The 20,231-nt window shown below is 45.1% G+C and overlaps 1 protein-coding gene across 3 annotated transcripts in view; it reads left to right on the top strand.

Annotated features, from left to right (window-relative positions):
* ADA (adenosine deaminase) overlaps positions 1-20,231 on the top strand; it is a 93,666-nt gene that overhangs the window by 68,323 nt on the left and 5,112 nt on the right. For all 3 annotated transcript variants that reach the window (XM_073582430.1, XM_073582432.1, XM_073582431.1), the window contains exons 7-9: positions 14,942-15,013; positions 15,117-15,218; positions 18,813-18,880. In XM_073582430.1, coding sequence (XP_073438531.1) covers positions 14,942-15,013; positions 15,117-15,218; positions 18,813-18,880 — 242 coding nt within the window. The remainder of the gene's footprint in view (positions 1-14,941; positions 15,014-15,116; positions 15,219-18,812; positions 18,881-20,231) is intronic.

Genomic DNA, 20,231 nt, shown 5'->3' with positions numbered 1-20,231 from the left:
CTGGAACACAGATGTTACTTGCTGGGAAATGAAGTCATACCTCTGATTATCTTGTAACAAGTCTTTACTGGATCCATTTGAAAAAATTCTGAATTCCTCTTCTGATCCTGTCCTGCCCTCAAAGCTGCAGATATGTTAAAATGCACAGACATAGCCATTCTTACTTTGCATTTCACAAGATACAAATTTATCCCCTTTACCACCGACCAGCCCAATTTTTACAATTCTGACCAGTGTCACTGTAGGGAAGGTGACCTGATGGACGGACTTGTCTGTAGGAAGAAGGGATGCTGGGTGCACTGTAGATGGACGTTTATAATAACAGAAGGGAAACAGCTGGGGGGGAAATGGAATAGGAGTGCAGTACTTAAGCTTGACCACAAGATGGCAGGGGGGAGCGTGAGTACAGGACTTGACAGCAGCTTAGGTCTTTAGAAACCGCTTAGTCATGGGGGGGTGGGGAGACAGGAACTGAGGAGGGGATTTCCCGAGGAGGGAGATAAATAGGACAGGAGAGGGTTCCAGTCCCTGGAGGAGCTCAGGAGGAGAGGAATCAGTACGGAGAACTGACAACGGTGTAGAGCTCGACCAGGGGACTGATAGGAAGAGACAGTCAGGGGGGTGGCCCTGACACAAAGAACCGCAGGACAGACGAGGCCCCGGGGTACCGATTGGACGACGACCTCGGACTGGTGAAGCGCTGGCGGTAGATAGGCCTAGGGCAGCCCCAGCGAAAGAGCCGCGAAGAACGTCACTACGACTGAAGAAAGGTGAAGGTACCCGGACCTGGATACGGAGAGCTGTAAAGGAGCTGCAGTGTATGGCTACGGTCATCAGGAGGACGGCAAATAAACTCGGACCTGTTGCAACCAAAATCCGCCTCCGTCTGGTGTCTGTGTCGTCTGTGCGTGGTAAGCAGTGGACCACCCCCCAATCTGGGCCCCTACTACATCACTTTGTGAGGTAATAGCTCTGGAACGCTTCCATGGATCTCGGCGATTCTTTTTTTCATGGCATATTGTACTTCATGATAGTGGTAAAATTTGTTTGAACTATTATGCCCTTAAATCATAGAGATGTGTCACATAAAATAGTTGATAAATATAATTTCCCACATGTCTACTTTACATCAGGACAATTTTTTTAAACAAACTTTTTTTTTTTTTGGTTAGGAAGTTTTAAGGGTTAAAAGGAAGTTGATCAGCGATTTTTCTCCTTTTACCAACAAAATTTACAAAACCATTTTTTTAGGGACCACATCACATTTGAAGTGCCTTTGAGGGGTCTATATGATAGAAAAAAAACCATAAGTGACACCATTCTAAAAACTGCACCCCTCAAGGTGCTCAAAACCACATTCAAGAAGTTTATTAACCCTTCAGATGCTTCACAGGAATTTTTAGAATGTGAAAAAAATGAACATTTAACTTTTTTTCACAAACAAATTACTTGAGATTTTTTTTTTTAGTTTAACAAGGGTAACAGGAAAAAATGGACCCCAAAATTTGTTGTGCAATTTCTCCTGAGCATGCCGATACCCCATATGAGGGAGAAAACCACTGTTTGGATGAACGGCAGAGCTCCGAAGGGAAGGAGCGCCTTTTGACTTTTAGAATGCAAAATTTGCCAGAACAATTGGCGGACACCATGTTGCATTTGGAGAGCCCCTGATGTGCCTAAACACAAGTGACCCATTTTGGAAACTAGACCACTCAAGGAATGTATTTAGATGTGTAATGAGCACCTTGAAACCACAGGTTCACAGAAGTTTATAACGTTGAGCTGTGAAAATAATAAAATCACATTTTCCCCACAAAAATATTATTTTAGCCCCAAATTTTGCATTTTCAGAAGGGTAACAGGAGAAATTGCACCATACAATTTGTAGTGCGATTTCTCCTGACTACGCCGATACCCCTTATGTGGGGGAATACTACTTTTGAGGCTCAGAAGGGAAGAGGCGCTATTTTGGAGTTCAGATTTTGCTGGAATGGTTTGAGGGTCCCATGTCACATTGGCAGAGCCCCTGAGGTGCCAGAACAACAGAAACCTGTATATGTGAACTCATTTTACAAACTACACCTCCCAATGAATTAATCTAGGGGTTCAGTGATCATATTGTCATCACAAGTGCCTCAAAGAATTTTATACCATTGAGCGGTGAAGACAGAATACATTAAATTTTTACCACTAAAATGATGTTTTATCCCCAAGTTTTTAGTTTTTCTAAGGGCTAATAGGAACATTTTTTTACAACAAACTGAGATCCATTTTTTTCCTGAGTGCGCTAATACCCTTCATGTAATTGGTAAATATTTTTCAGGCACAATGCAAAGCTCAGAAGGGAAGGACCGAAATACTATAGTGCAGATTTTACTATTATGGTTTGCAGGTGCCATGACCCATTGAGAGAGCCCATAAGGTTCCAGAACAGCAGAACTCCAACCCCCCTCTACCCCCATAAGTCACCTCTTTTTACAAACTACACCTCTCAGTGATCATATTGACACCACGGATGTGTCACAGAATTTTTTTACCATTGGGCAGTGAAGAAAATGTACCGTGTATAAGCCGATTTCCCCCCCCCTAATTTTGCCATAAAAAAATTGGGAAAACTTATTGACTCGCGTAGAAGCCTAGGGTGGAAAATGCAGCAGCTACTGGTAAATTTCAAAAATAAAAATATATACCAATAAAAGTAAAATTAATTGACAAATCAGTAGGTCAAATGTTTTTTTTAATATCCATATTGAATCAGGAGCCCCATATAATGCTCCATACAGTTCATGATGGCCCCATAAGATGCTCTATACAAAATATGCCCCATATAATGCTGCACAAAGGTTAATGATGGCCCCATAAGATGCTCCATACAAAATACACCCCATATAATGCTGCACAAAGGTTAATAATGGTTCCATAGGATGCTCCATAGAATAATATGCCCCATATGCTGCTCCATAAAGGTTATGACCCCTTAAAATGCTCCATAGATTATGCCCCAATAAGATGCCCCATAAAATGCTCCATAGATTATGCCTCCATAAGATGCCCCCATAAGATGCTCCATAGAATAGGTCCCATATGCTGCTGCTGCAAATAAAAAAAAAAAAATATATAAATAAAAAAAATAACATGCTCACCTCTCCGTCGCTGGGGGCCAGGTGCCGGTGTCACCGCTGGCTCAGGACCCGGCACCTCAGATATTCACCTGTCCCTGGTCCATCGCTGCTCCCTGCTGTCTGCCGCGTCCTCTGTCAGTGACTGTTCAGGCAGCAGAGGGTGCAGCAAGCACTAACCACGTCATCGCCCCGTCTGCTGCCTGAATGTCACTGACAGAGGATGCGGCAGACAGCGGCGAGCAGCGATGAAACGGGGACAGGTGAATACTGCATATACTTACCCCCTCCTGCAGCCTTGCTTCTCCCTTCCTTCCTTCAGCGGTCACGTGGTACTGCTCATTAAAGTCAAGAATATGCACGGTTTAATAAGTGGGATTTCTTGCCTTATAAATGGAGTTGGGACCATCAGTTGTGTTGTGCAGAAGTCTGATGGATTCACAGCCCATGTGTGTACGAGGTGTATGGAGCGGAGCCGTGTGTGTACGAGGTATACGAAGCAAAGCCACGTGTGTACGAGGTGTAGAGAGCAGAGATGCTTATGGAGCGGAGACGCGTGTGTATGAGGCGTATGGAGCGTAGCCGTGTGTGTACGGAGTGGATCCGTGTGTGTGCGAGGTGTACGAAGCAAAACCGCATGTGTACGGAGCAGAGATGCGTATGGAGCGGAGTCACATGTGTAGGAGGTGTACGGAGCGGAGCCGTATGTGTACGAGATGTACGGAGCGGAGCCGCGTGTGTACGAGGTGTGCGAGGTGTATGAAGCAAAACCGTGTGTGAACGGAGCAGAGATGCGTATGGAGTGGAGCTGCATGTGTATGAGGTGTACAAAGCAAAGTCGCATGTGTACGGAGCGGAGCCACGTGTGTACGAGGTGTATGGAGCAGAGATGCGTATGGACCGGAGCCACGTGTGTACGAGGTGTAAAGAGCGGAGCCCTGTGTGTACAAGGTGTACGGAATAGAGCCCTGTGTGTACAAAGTGTATGGAGCTGAGCCGAGTGTTTACGGAGCCGAGTTGTGTGTGTACGGGGTGTACCGAGTGGAGCCGCGTGTGTGCGGGGCATACAAAATGGAACCCTGTGTGTACAAAGTGTACAGAGCTGAGCTGCGTGTGTACAAGGTGTATGGAGCAAAGCCGCATGTGTCCAAGGTTTACGGAGTGGAGCCATGTGTGTGCAAGGTGTACAGAGCTTGGCTGCATGTGTACAAGGTTTACGGAGCAGAGCCGCATGTGTACGAGGTTTACGTAGTGGAACCGTGTGTGCGAGCGAGGTGTACGGAGTGGAGCAGTGTGTGTATGAGGTGTGCAGAGCCATGTGTGTACAAGGTGTATGGTGGGGAGCATTTACACCTCCCAACCGTCCCGGATCCAGCAGGACAGTCCCGATTTTGAGTCTGCCCCACTGCCCCGGCCGGGAGGTTACTTTTCCTGCGGACACAGGAGTACACGGCGGAGCCCCGAGGAGCACTTTAAAATTCGCACGTGACGTTCCACCGGAAATGACGTGCTGGAAGTTGACCGGAAATGAGGTAATTTCGGGAGGAGATTGTGATGGAACCATGGAGGTACTTCAGGGAAAGCTTCAGATCCATCACCGTGTCCTCCTCTGACAGCGCGGACAGTGAGATCGCCTTGGATTCGGGGATGTTGGCCATGTGAGCGGATCATGATATGTTCTGCATTAGGAGGCTCAGGAGGGCACTAAAATATGAGCCGGGATGCTATGTTATCTTTATAGCATCTTTATTTCTTTCCACACTTCCTTTCTCTCTTGTTTGTGTTCGTTCGTTCTTTCTTTCTCTCGATAATCTTTCTTTTTCTCACTCTTCGTTCTTCCTTTCTCTCTCTCTGTTCTTTCTTTCTCCCTTTCTCTCTGTTCTTTCTTTCTCTCTGTTCTTTCTTTCTTTTTCTTTCACTCTGTTCTTTCTCTCTTTCCCCTCTTTCTTTCTTTCTCTCTGTTCTTTACTTCTTCCCCCTCTTTCTTTCTCTCTGTTCTTTCTTTCCCCTCTTTCTTTCTCTCTCTGTTCTTTCTTTCTCTCTCTAATCTTTCTTGTTCTCTCTTTCGCTCTGTTCTTTTTCTCTCTGTTCTTTCTTTCTCTCTGCTCTTTCTTTCTCTCTGTGTTCTTTCTTTCCCCTCTTCCTATTTTTTCTCTCACTGTTGTTTTTTTTTCTGTCCCCTCATTCGTTCTCTATTTCGTTCTTTCCCCTCTTTCTTTCTCTTTCTCTCTGTTCTTTATTTTGCTCTGTTCTTTCTTTCTTTCCCCTCTTTCTCTCTCATCTTTCTTTCTCTCTCTTCTTCCTTTCTTTCTCTCACTGTTGTTTTTTTTCTGTCCCCTCATTCGTTCTCTATTTCGTTCTTTCCCCTCTTTCTTTCTCTTTCTCTCTGTTCTTTATTTTGCTCTGTTCTTTCTTTCTTTCCCCTCTTTCTTTCTCTCTCATCTTTTTCTCTCTCTTCTTCCTTTCTCTCTATGTTCTCTTTCTTCCTCTCTCTCTCTCTGGTCTTTCTTTCCTCTCTTTCTTTCTCTTTCTCTCTGTTCTTTCTTTCGCTCTGTTCTTTCTTTCTTTCTCTCTCTTCTTCCTTTCTTTCTCTCTATGTTCTCTTTCTTTCCCCTCTATCTGTTCTTTCTTTCTCTTTCTCTCTGTTCTTTCTCTCTCTGTTCTTCCCTTCTTTTTCTATGTTCTTTCTTTCTTTCTCTCTCTGTTCTCTTTCTTTCCCTTCTTTCCTTTTCTCTGTTCTTTCTTCCTCTTTCTTTCCCTCTCTGTTCTTTTTTTCTGTCCCCTCTTTGTTTCTCTCTTTTCTTTCTTTCTTGCTCTCTCTCTCTTTCTTTCTCTTTCCCCTCTTTCTTCCTTTCTCTGTTTTTTTCCCTTCTTTCTTTCCCTCTCTATTTATTCTTTCTTTCTTTCTGTTTTATTTTTTTCTCTCTCTGTTCTTTCTTTTCCTCAGTACCAGCCACTGTGCCCTCGGTACCAGTCAGTATGATCAGCAGTGCTAAATGGGTGCGGTTGGGGCGTGGAGATAGGTGTGAAATGGTTGGGGGTGTGGCCTACATTTTGCCGTGGCATGCTGCGTGCGCCGCAGCCTTTGTCCCTCTTTCCCTTCTTCAAAAGTTGGGAGTTATGACACTAAGTAAGGGACAGCACTGTACATAACAGCAGAGGAAGCTATATAATAAGGGATGGCACCATATATAACTAGAGAGGATGGTATGAAATAATTGACGGCATTATACATAATAAAAGAGAAAACTAACGAAGGATGGCACTATACATAAGTGAGTGCACTATATACTCAGAGACTGCTATACATAATAAGCGAGTACACTATATACTAAGGGATTGTGCTATACATAAGTGAGTATACTATATACTAAGGGACTGTGCGATACATAAGTGAGTACACTATATACCAAGGGACTTTGCTATACATTATAAGGCTACATTCCTGTATCCGTGTGTAGTGTTGTTGTGCTGCCCGCTTTTACAGATGCATTGAGCATGTCCTTTTCTGATCCTCAAATTGGATCATAACAAAACATTCACTGACCCTCATGGATCTCATACTCAGATGATTTTCATGGATGTATGAATGGACATTTCTGTTACGGAAAACAGGCAAGGTTTTACAGTACAAGCAAAGTGAGTGGGATCCCTGAAGTCTCATGCAAATGTTGCTTATTTTTTCCTTGCATATTTGCAGCAGATTAAAATTTGAATAATATCAATTCTTGCAGTGTATTTCACCCGTACTAATCAGTGGGGGAAAATACACAACAAAAACATGTAAAAAAAAAAAAAGTGGCAAAAAAATGTGTTTTACACAGCGTTCTTCCTACCAGCATATTAGGATATGCAACAGAATTTTCTCCTGCAAATCCTGAACGTGTGCACATAGCTTTAGTCCTGTCCTGTGTAACCCCACAGTCATTATAAGTCCTTGATACCATCATAATGAATTTTGGGGTGGGAGAAAACGTTATCATGTACTGAGCCTCCTACAGCATCTTCTCCCACCTTTCAACAGATAAAGTGTCCTATGCGCCTTATCACCTCCTCTCCCCAATACATTTTAAGTCCCTGATACCATAATAATGAATTGTGAGATGGGGGAGGACTCTATCAGTGACTTGGCACCCTCCTCCACAACCCATTTCATTTTACATCCATATCTCCTCCCCCTCCCCTTCCCCCTTCTTCCACTATAAGTCCCCCTTCCAACCCAATCCCCCACCCCCTCATTGTCCTCTCCCCTACCCCCATCATTGTCATCTCTCCCCCACCTCCATAACTGTCCTCTACCCTGCATCCATTCATTGTCTTCTCCACCACCTCCATCATTGTCCTCAGATACATCCCATTATTGTTTTCCCCCACCTCAATCTTTGTCCTCCATCCACCTCCTTCATTGTTGTCCCCCAACAGACGCATCATTGTCCTCTCCCCCACCACCATCATTGTCATCTAACCCCCACCTATCATTGTCCTGGACCTCTACCCAGTGTATTGTTAAAAAACAAACACCACCACCACTGACCTTTCCATCTCTTCCTCCGCAGCATTGTCATTGCTGGCAACCTTCTCTCTGACATGGGCGCGCCTGATTCCTGTAGCTCTGCTGCCATTTCGTCCTGAAGGCAGCGGAGCTGCAGGGATCGCTCCCTGCCTGCCGCACATTAGAGCAATCTGGCCATGGCTCAGAGAAACAAGCCAGATTGCCTTATTAGCCACCCTGCAAGGCCCCGATGCAGCCGCACCGGTTGTATGTCTGACCCTGTATGTAATGTGTGTTTGTGTGTGTATGTATATTGCCATATGGGTTGTATCCCAGTGCCAGATTTTGGTCGGGGAAACAGATTCTGATGCAATTGGCCGCATTTTTAAATATTATTTGTCTTACCTAGGTTTTTATGATTGTTTCATAATAAAGATTTATCTAAGATATACTTACCTTGTAATGTCTTCACATCCTATTCCGCCCAGATGTGTCAGGATCCAGGAATTCCAAGCGGCGGAAGTTCACCGACCGCCATATTGGGACACCCAAGTTATGGGTGCCTCAATATGGAAACCGCTGCTGGTACCAGCCTCTTGCGCTGTACCACCCGTGGAACACCGTCGCACCACACACACACACACACTGTATACGCCATACGCACCACACACACTGTATATGCCGTACGCACCACACACACACACTCTGTATACGCCATACGCACCACCACACACACACACACACTATATACGCCGTACGCACCACAAACACACACACACACACTGTATATGCCGTACGCACCACACACACTGTATATGCCATACTTACCACATACACACTGTATACTCCATACGCACCATACACACACACACTGCATACGCCGTACGCACCACACACACTGTATACGCACCATACACACACACACTGTATACGCTGTACGCACCACACCCACTGTATACGCTGTACACACCATACACACACACTGTATATGCCGTACTCGACACACACCCACTGTATACACTGTACGCATCATACACACTGTATACGCCGTACTCACCACACACTGTATATGCCGTACGCACCACACACGCCACACACAATCTGTATACGCCGTATGCACCACACACACACACACACACACACACACACACTATGCATACGCCGTACGCACCACACACACACACACACACACTCTGTATACGCCATACGCACCACCACACACACACACTATATACGTCGTACGCACCACACACACTGTATACGCCGGACGCACCACACACACACACTGTATATGCCATACTTACCACATACACACACTGCATACGCCATACGCACCATACACACACACTGCATACGCCGTACGCACCACACACACACTGTATACGCACCATACACACACACACACACACACACACACACACACACTGTATACACCGTACGCACCACACACTGTATATGCTGTACACACCATACACACACACACTGTATATGCCGTACTCGCCACACACCCATTGTATACACCGTACGCATCATACACACACTGTATACGCCGTACTCACCACACACACTGTATACGCCGTACGCACCACACACACTGTATACGCCATACTCACCACACACTGTATAAGCCGTATGCACCACACACTCTATATACGCCATACGCGCCACACACACTGTATACGCCATAAGCACCACACACTGTATAAGCCATATGCACCACCACACACACTGTTTACGCAGTATGCACCACACACACACTGTATACACCGTATGCACCACACACATTGTATACGCCGTACTGACCACAAACACACACTGTATAAGCCGTATGCACCAAACACTCTGTATACACCATACGCACCACCACACGCATTCTGTATGCGCCACACACACACACTGTATACGTCATACGCACCCCCCCACACACACACACACTATACGCCGTACGCACTACACACACACACACACACACACACTATACGCCGTACGCACCACAAACACTATATACGCCGTACGCAGCCTCTTGCGCGGTACCACCAGCGGAACACTGTCGTGAACACTTCGCTGCCAGGATCAGCCGAATGATTCACTGACCGCCGCCATCTTTGTACAGGAGGAGCGCATGTGCAGTTTTAATGTGACCGTCGCTATCTGTCTGCACAAAATAGCAGCTGTCTGATTTACTGCGCCTGCGCAAATTCTGCGCAGGCGCAGTGAATCATTCGGCTGATCCCGGCGGCAGATGCGTGACGTGTCTACTGCTGAGGAAGCCGGCAGGGCCTTACTGGGACTAAAATTCAGCCCTGGCATTTGAAGTTACACAGGCCCACTAGTCACATGGTGACTATATAATATTTTTGTACACTTGTAGGTTACAAGAAGTGAAAGGAGATTAACACGACTATATAACATGTAGTCACAGCTGTGCCCAGGATTTCAGCTCAGTCCTATTCATTGCTTTTAGGTACAGTACCCCTCCCAAAGCTCTGTCCCCTTTTGGACGCACGGTGACAGAATTCCTGGCAGAACTGCTATCCATTGGGCAACCATACCCCCTTGTCATAGCTGCCCCTATCATACCATCCAACTTTTGAAGAAGGGAAAGAGGGACAAAGACTGCGCGCGCCGATGCAAATTTTAGGCCACGCCCGGACACACCCATTTTGCAACAAGTCACACCCATGTCCACCCTAATCGCACCCATTTAACACGGCTGATCACACTGACTGGTACTGAGGGCACAGTGGCTGGCATTATGGGCACACTGACTGGCACTAAGGAAGAGAGAGAAAAGAGAGAGAAAGAACAGAGAGAGAAAGAGGGGAAGGAAAGAACAGAGAGAGACAGAGAAAGAGAGGAAAGAACAGAGAGAGAAAGAAAAAAAGAATGATTAGAGAGAGAATAGAGAGAGAGAAAGAAAGAAAATGAGGGAAAGACAGAACAGAGCAAGAAATAAAGAAAGATTCTATAAAGATACTATAGCAGCCCAGCTCCCATTGTAGTGCCCACCTGAGCCTCCCGGTGCAGGACATATCATGATCCGCTCACATGGCCGGCATCCCCGATTCCAAGGTGATCTTGCTGTCGGAGGAGGACACGGTGATGGAGCTGAAGCATTCCTGGTTCTGTCACAATCTCCTCAAGAAATGATCTCATTTCCGGTCAGCTTCCAGCACATCACTTCAGGTGGAACGTTATGTGTGTGTTTTAAAATGCTCCTCGGGGCTCCGCCGTGTACTTGTGTCCGTGGGAAAAGCCCGCTTTGTATGCTTCGTACACACTTGGCTCCGCTCCGTACATCCCGTACACACACGGCTCCGCTCCGTATACCCCATACACACGTGGCTCCGCTCCGTACACACATGGCTGCGCTCCGTACACCTCGTACACGCGGCTCTGTTCCGTACACCTCGTACACACATGGCTCCTCTCCGTACACCTCGTACACACGCGGCTCTGTTCCGTACACGCTGCTCTGTTCCGTACACCTCATACACACACGGCTCCGCTCCGTACACCTCGTACACGCGGCTCTGTTCCGTACACCTCGTACGCACACGGCTCCGCTCCGTACATCTCGGGCACACACGGCTCCGCTCCGTACACCTCGTACACACATGGCTCCGCTCCATACACCTCATACACACACGGCTCCGCTCCGTACACCTCGTACACACAGCACTGCTACAGCCACCCTGTAAACCCCTCCTGACCCCACACATACTTACCTCATCCAGCACCATGACAACAGCAGAGTCTTGCAGATACCAAGAGGCAAGGCTGAGCGCACAGGACCTGTGATAAGGTCACAGGAGGGGCGGAGTCAGGGGTGACATGATCAGGGGTCTGGACAAAGGCTCCTGATCATGTGACCCTGACTCCTCCCCTCCTGTGACCTCATCACAGGTCCTGTGAACAGAGAAGAGCAGGCAAGCGACGCTGTGAGTGGCTGCGTGGCGGGGGGGAGGTCTCATGCTATGGCGAGGATGGGGTGCGTGGGAGGGGGCGTGGCGGCTTATCTCCCTGCAGTGCTGGAGGGTTGGAAACTATAACCACCGTGCCCGCAGAGGGCCGGCGGCAGGAGCAACAGCCAGGCCAGTGGCCACATCAGCTGGCAAGCGGCCAGATGATCGGGCGCTGCCGCCCGCGGCCCACATGACAGCGGCCCAGCGGGAAAATGCCCGGTTGGTTATATTACCAATCCGGCCTGGAAGCCGGTCACATTAAAGGGGATTTCCCACAAACGAAAGTTCATTTTAAAAATTGTCTGTGTCTGACCAAGTACTGAGCATACCACATCTCCTGGGCAGGGGAGGAAGCAAAAGACAATACTGATAGGGGGGAGAGATTCTCAATGCTGCAAAGCCTGCCCCCATTGTGACATTACTGCCCTCCCGATGCTATAGCATCGGGTCTCCATCTAGTATAATTAAAATTTAGGAAGTGTAAATGATAATATATACACTCCTTAACATGTGGTCCTTGCTACTGTGAGCAGCCTGTGTGGCCCAAATGTGCCACCATGGCCTGCAGTATCTCTGGACTTGTTTCCCTTTGATCACATCTGGGACGTTATTAGTCGGCAATTACAAATTTCAGTGCACTTAGGAGGTTGTTATTTTGAGTATTTGGATTGTGTCTGGCACTGCAAGATTCCCTGCAATGTGGCTGAGCAGCAGTAGCAGACACAGCCTTTGTACAAGAGGTGGCTCTGTTTCTGATAATAAGCAGAACCTATTTTCCTTGGAAGTCATTACTGTACTGAGACGTTATAACCGTGCCGTGGTGCCAAACATTGTAGCAGTCATCAACATCTCAAGACTGTATATCTGTGGACTGCACAAATTCCAGTATTTTATGGCAGTAAATTCCTCGTTCACTGCAGATAAGTCCAGGTATTTTACAGTTGGAGTAAAGAACTGATGATATAATGACGATATAATACATAGCGAATTGTAAGTGGTTCAAAGGTTGTGATAGGCCGAGTGCAGAAATCACCATATTGTGCCCAAATACAAGGAAATAACCTGGATTTATGGGTCACATACAGTTGTGTGAAAATGTCCATGTTTTTGCCATTTGTGTATAACGGCTCTCACTGTGGTTTGCTGGAGTGCTAAAGCTTGAGAATGGCTTTATAACCTTTGCCAGACTGATAGATTTCAATTTCTTTGTTTCTCTTTAGTTCTAGAATTTTTTTGGGATCTCAACATGATGTCTTTTGAGGATCTTCTGGTCTACTTCACTTTGTCATGCCATTCCTATTTAAGTGATTTCTTTCTTGAGAACAGTTATGGCAGTAATCAGGCCTGGGTGTGGCCTGAAATTTGAACTCCACTTTCCAAATATATGATAAACCACAGTTAATAGATGTTTTGAGTGGGCAATCATTTTTTCACACTGGGCCCTTTATAATAAATACCTTCATTTAAAATCTGCATTTACTAGTCTTATCTTTGTTATTTAAATTTTGCTTGGTGATCTGAAATATTTAAGTGTGACAAACATGCAAAAGAATAGGAAATCAGCATGGGGCAAACACCTTTTCACGGAACTGTGTGTGTGTGTGTGTGTGTGTGTGTGTATATATATATATATATATATATATATATACACATACAATGGGGCAAAAAAGTATTTAGTCAGTCAGCAATAGTGCAAGTTCCACCACTTAAAAAGATGAGAGGCGTCTGTAATTTACATCATAGGTAGACCTCAACTATGGGAGACAAACTGAGAAAAAAAAATCCAGAAAATCACATTGTCTGTTTTTCTTTCATTTTATTTGCATATTATGGTGGAAAATAAGTATTTGGTCAGAAACAAGCAATCAAGATTTCTGGCTCTCACAGACCTGTAACTTCTTCTTTAAGAGTCTCCTCTTTCCTCCACTCATTACCTGTAGTAATGGCACCTGTTTAAACTTGTTATCAGTATAAAAAGACACCTGTGCACACCCTCAAACAGTCTGACTCCAAACTCCACTATGGTGAAGACCAAAGAGCTGTCAAAGGACACCAGAAACAAAATTGTAGCCCTGCACCAGGCTGGGAAGACTGAATCTGCAATAGCCAACCAGCTTGAAGTGAAGAAATCAACTGTGGGAGCAATAATTAGAAAATGGAAGACATACAAGACCACTGATAATCTCCCTCGATCTGGTGCTCCACGCAAAATCCCACCCCGTGGGGTCAGAATGATCACAAGAACGGTGAGCAAAAATCCCAGAACCACGCGGGGGGACCTAGTGAATGAACTGCAGAGAGCTGGGACCAATGTAACAAGGCCTACCATAAGTAACACACTACGCCACCATGGACTCAGATCCTGCAGTGCCAGACGTGTCCCACTGCTTAAGCCTGTACATGTCCGGGCCCGTCTGAAGTTTGCTAGAGAGCATTTGGATGATCCAGAGGAGTTTTGGGAGAATGTCCTATGGTCTGATGAAACCAAACTGGAACTGTTTGGTAGAAACACAACTTGTCGTGTTTGGAGGAAAAAGAATACTGAGTTGCATCCATCAAACACCATACCTACTGTAAAGCATGGTGGTGGAAACATCATGCTTTGGGGCTGTTTCTCTGCAAAGGGGCCAGGACGACTGATCCGGGTACATGAAAGAATGAATGGGGCCATGTATCGTGAGATTTTGAGTGCAAACCTCCTTCCATCAGCAAGGGCATTGAAGATGAAACGTGGCTGGGTCTTTCAACATGACAATGATCCAAAGCACACCGCCAGGGCAACGAAGGAGTGGCTTCGTAAGAAGCATTTCAAGGTCCTGGAGTGGCCTAGCCAGTCTCCAGATCTCAACCCTATAGAAAACCTTTGGAGGGAGTTGAAAGTCCGTGTTGCCAAGCGAAAAGCCAAAAACATCACTGCTCTAGAGGAGATCTGCATGGAGGAATGGGCCAACATACCAACAACAGTGTGTGGCAACCTTGTGAAGACTTACAGAAAACGTTTGACCTCTGTCATTGCCAACAAAGGATATATCACAAAGTATTGAGATGAAATTTTGTTTCTGACCAAATACTTATTTTCCACCATAATATGCAAATAAAATGAAAAAAAAAACAGACAATGTGATTTTCTGGATTCTTTTTTCTCAGTTTGTCTCCCATAGTTGAGGTCTACCTATGATGTAAATTACAGACGCCTCTCATCTTTTTAAGTGGTGGAACTTGCACTATTGCTGACTGACTAAATACTTTTTTGCCCCACTGTATATATATATATATATATATATATATATATATATATATATATATATATATTTTATTTAGTATTTGTGTTGGAAAATGTCCCCTTCTCTTTTCCTCGGCTGCAGGAAGCTGTAAGATGCGGAATTCACAGGACAGTCCATGCAGGAGAAGTCGGGCCCCCAAGTGTTGTCAAGGAGGTAAGAAATTGAAGGAAAGTGTGCCCCCAGGACAGTGTGTGGTTGGATGGGACACATTGGAGCTGCTCATCCTGTGAGGTCACTGTGATACACTGTATTCCAGGCTGTGGAGGTGCTCAAAGCAGAAAGGATTGGCCATGGATACCACACCATAGAAGATCCACACTTATACAAGGAGCTCCTGAATAAGAAGATGCATTTTGAGGTTTGGACTGCACTAAATATCACAAGTACATAATAGTAGAATTTCATTGACCGATCAGACATAAGCAACATTATTAGGCGCTGCTCATCTCTTCCTGCAGGAGCAGTTTGTCACAGAAGTTCCTTCTCCTCTGCCTATCACTGATAAGTAGTGCTCACTCCTTCTATAAGAATCTTTTGCAACTGGATAGTGTATTATACTTGTTTGGGCCCCAGCTGCTGCAGAACCTCAAAATATGCAGCTCAGTTGCTGCAGGTCAATTTGGAAAGGATGGGGTCCCTATAATAAACACTGACATTGCTAAAGAGCCTCATGTCAATTGACAGAAGAGATAAGCAGTGCCATACCACAAACACTGCTTATCTCTTTGTAACACTTAGGTTGTACTTTCAGACACATCATTAGGAGATGTGTAGTGACATTGCTATTTCTCTTTCTCTATCTATATGTAATATATACTGATAATAATAATATACAGTGGGTACGGAAAGTATTCAGACCCCTTTAAATTTTCCACTCTTTGTTTCATTGCAGCCATTTGGTAAATTCAAAAAAGTTCATTTTTTTTCTCATTAATGTACACTGTGCACCCCATCTTGACTGGAAAAAGAACCAGAAATGTAGAAATTTTTGCAAATTTATTCAAAAAGAAAAACTGAAATATCACATGGTCATAAGTATTCAGACCCTTTGCTCAGACACTCATATTTAAGTCACATGTTGTCAATTTCCTTGTGATCCTCCTTGAGATGGTTCTACTCCTTCATTGGAGTCCAGCTGTGTGTAATTAAAGTGATAGGACTTGATTTGTAAAGGCACACACCTGATTATATAAGACCTCACAGTGCATGTCAGACCAAATGAGAATCATGAGGTCAAAGGAACTGGCCAAGGAGCTCAGAGACAGAATTGTGGCAGCGCACAGATCTGGCCAAGGTTACAAAAGAATTTCCGCAGTACTCAAGGTTCCTAAGAGCACAGTGGCCTCCATAATCCTTAAAAGGAAGACGTTTGGAACCACCAGAAGTCTTCCTAGACCTGGCCGTCCAGCTAAACTGAGCAATCGTGGGAGAAGAGCCTTTGTGAGAGAGGTAAAGAAGAACACCAAGATCACTGTGGCTGAGCTCCACAGATGCAGTAGGGAGATGGGAGAAAGTTCCACATAGTCAACTATCACTGCAGCCCTCCACCAGTTGGGCCTTCATGGTAGAGTGGCCCGACAAAAGCCTCTTCTCAGTGCCAGATATATGAAAGCCCGCATAGAGTTTGCTAAAAAACACATGAAGGACTCCCAGACTATGAGAAATAAGATTCTCTGGTCTGATGAGACGAAGATAGACCTTTTTGGTGATATTTGTAAGGGGTATGTTTGGAGAAAAACAGGCATTGCTTATCCCCTGCCCAATACAATCCAAACAGTGAAACATGGTGGTGGCAGCATCATGCTCTGGGGTTTTTTTTTCAGTTGCAGGGACAGGACGACTGGTTAAAATTGAAGGAAACATGAATGCGGCCAAGTACAGAGATATCCTGGATGAAAACTTCTTCCAGAGTGCTCTGGATCTCAGACTTGGCCGAAGGTTCACCTTCCAACAAGACCACCCTAAGCACACAGCTAAAATGACAAAGGAGTGGCTTCAGCACAACTCTGTGACCATTCTTGACTGGCCCAGCCAGAGCCCTGACCTAAACCCAATTGAGCATCTCTGGAGAGACCTGAAAATGGCTGTCCACCAACATTCACCATCCAACCTGACAGAACTAGAGAGGATCTGCAAGGAAGAATGGCAGAGAATTCCCAAATCCAGGTGTGAAAAACTTGCGGAATCATTCCCAAGAAGACTCATGACTGTACTAGCTCAAAAGGGTGCTTCTACTCAATACTGAACAAAGGGTCTGAATACTTATGACCATGTGATATTTCAGTTTTTCTTTTTTTAATAAATTTGAAAAAAATTCTACATTTCTGTTTTTTTTTTTTTCAGTCAAGATGAGTTGCAGAGGATACATTAATGAGAAAAAAAATGAACTTTTTTGAATTTACCAAATGACTGCAATGAAACAGTGAAAAATTTAAAGCGGTTTCATTATTTAGTGGAAAGTGTTGAGAACAATAACTCATAAAAATTATCAATGTAAATCAAAATTAATATCCCATGGAGGTCTGGATTTGGAGTGATATTCAAAATAAAATTACAGACTTATCCAACTTCATCACAAATGCCTCAAGACAAGGAAATGATGCTCAGTAGTGTGTGTTGCCTCCACGTGTCTGTATGATCTCAGCATGCTCCATGCTCCTGTTCTCCTCAGGGATCTACCCCCAGACCTGGATTAAAGCAGCAGTCAACTCACGGACAGTCTGTGGTGTCTCGATGGAACGAGACATGATGTCCCAGATGTGCTTGATTGGATTCAGGTCTGAGGAATGGGCAGACCAGTCCATAGCATCAATGCCTTCATCATGCAGGAACTGCTGACACACTTCAGCTATACAAGACCTAGCATTGTCATGCTTCAGAAGGAACCCAGGGCCCACTGCATCTGCATATGGTCTCACAATGGGTCTGAGGATCTCATGCTGGTACCTAATAGCAGTCAGGGTACCTCTGGCTAGCACATGGAGGGCTGTGCGGCCCTCCAAAGAAATGCCTCTCCACACCATTACTGACCCACAACCAAACCGACCATGCTGGAGGATGTTATAGGTAGCAGAACGTTTTCCACGTCGTCTGCAGACTGTCACATCTCAATGTGAACCGGCTCTCGCGTCACTGTCGAATCTGCCAATCTTGGTGTTCTCTGGCAAATGCCAAATGCCCTGCATGGTGTTGGGCTGTAAGCACAACACCCACTTGGAGTCTGTTTCTGACAGTTTGAGCAGAGACACGGGTGTTAGTGGTCTGCTGAGGATCATTTTGTAGGGTTATGGCAGCGCTCCTTCTGTTCCTCATTGCACAAAGGATGAGGTAGTGGTCCTGCTCCTTCGACCCCCTCCCTGTCTCCTGGTATCTGCCCCATGCTCTAGACACTGTGCTGAGAAACACAGCTACCGTTCTTGCCACAGCTTGCATTGATGTGCCATCCTGGAGGAGCTGCACTACATGAGAAACTTGTGTGTAGACACCAACTCATGCTAATGTACTTATAGGGGTAAGAGCAATGATAAAATGTAGGTGACCAAAACAACAGCCAAAAAGGATGAGAACAGAGAAATGGTCTGTAGTCACCTCTGCAGAACCCCTCCTTTATAGGGGTTGTCTTGCTAATTGTCTATCATTTCTACCTGTTGTCTGTTCCATTCGCACAATAGCAGGAGAAATTGATTCACAATCGGTGTTGCTTCATAACTGGACAGGATGATTTCACAGAAGTGTGATTGACTTGGAGTTACATTGTGGTGATTAAGTGTTCCCTTTATTTTTTGAGCTACATATAATTAAGATAGTACAGCATACCATACAGTAGTCATACCTTGTGCAATGATAGCATTACAATGGTGCAGTAATATTATTTTGCCCTGTGATCCTCTCCACTTGTCTCTCTCCAGAAGCTCCTTGGAACATCCATTTACATTGTGTTTCTACTTTATAGACTTGTCCATGGTCCAGTTACCTCACCGGCGCCTGTGATCCGGACTTTACCAAACATCCTGTGAAACAGTAAGTCATATAGGCTCATGGTCAGAGACTACCAAAATGTTTCCCACAATATGGCCGTACTCATGTCGTCTGATGCCACATCTGCTGGTCTATAGGCACAGATAGTGGCAGCCCCACGTGGCCACAGATGGCTGCGCTATATAGCAGGCTGTCAGAAGTGTCAACTGCAGAACCAGTATTTGCAATCTCCATCCGCTGCTTGTCCGCACGCGTGGTCTGTAGAATTGTGTGTACAGTGCAATCCTGCTACATGCCTAAGAAACGTCAGCATGGACCCCACATCACTGTGACAATCTGCTATGGTTACAACTTTACAAGGCAAGGTGGGCAACAGCACTGTGTTATGAGCGTAGACTATTGGGGTTCAATACAACATTGGCATTTTAAAGGGGTTCTCTTTTAACTTAAATGCATGTATTTAAGTTAAAAAATTTGTGATGAAATTGGGTTCCATTATACAGTGTGTACGGAAAATATTCAGACCCCTTTAAATTCTTCACTCTGTTTCATTGCAGCCATTTGGTAAATTCAAAAAAGTTCATTTTTTTTACTCATTAATGTACACTGGACACCCCATCTTGACTGAAAAAAACAAATGTAGAAATTTTTGCAAATTTATTAAAATAGAAAAACTGAACTATCACAGTCATAAGTATTCAGACCCTTTGCTCAGTAATGAGAAGCACCCTGTTGTGAGTTCATTCTCTGGTTCACCAGTTGTGAGTTCTCCTTCCAGACTCCCTCTGGTGGTAACAGGAGGTAGAGAGGCTGATTTGATCGGTGGAGACCTGCCACCTGAGAATGAGGATGACGATTGGATCTCAGGAGTCTCAGATTGGATTTAAGACAGCCGACGCCCTATTCAGTTGCTGGTGATTCCTTCTGGCTTGTCAGCTCTTGGTTTTCAGCTCTGTTCCAGTCATCAAAAGCTAAGTTTTTCTGTTAATGTTCACACTTGATTTTGTTGGTCTATTCAGTTTTTTGGTGTGGTCAGCCAGCCCCTGGTGGGGGCTGTGCTGAATTTCCACTCTTATTTATCACTATTTTGCCAATTGGCCTTTTGTCCCTTACTAGTTCGGTCTCTTTTTGCTCTGTCTCAGAATATTTCAGAGTGCTGATATAGTGGGAGAAGTCTAGTGACTTCAGGGTTAATTTTGCTATCAGAAGTGTTGGACATGATTTTTGTAGGGTTTTTTGCAGGTTGCAGACAGTGTCTTTCCTTTCCTGTCTAGTTAGTTTGGGTCCCATCATTTGCTCAGCCTATTTTCCTGCCTGTGTTTGTGCCTTCATCTTGTTTCACCGTCAATACATGTGTGGGGGCTGTCTATTCCTTTGGGGCCTGCTCTGGGGC

Source organism: Dendrobates tinctorius, unplaced genomic scaffold, assembly GCF_039654945.1.
Source record: "Dendrobates tinctorius isolate UK_male_01 unplaced genomic scaffold, ASM3965494v1 ptg000071l, whole genome shotgun sequence".
In the NCBI taxonomy this organism is placed as follows: domain Eukaryota; kingdom Metazoa; phylum Chordata; class Amphibia; order Anura; family Dendrobatidae; genus Dendrobates; species Dendrobates tinctorius.
This window is presented reverse-complemented; position numbering and strand designations above follow the sequence as displayed.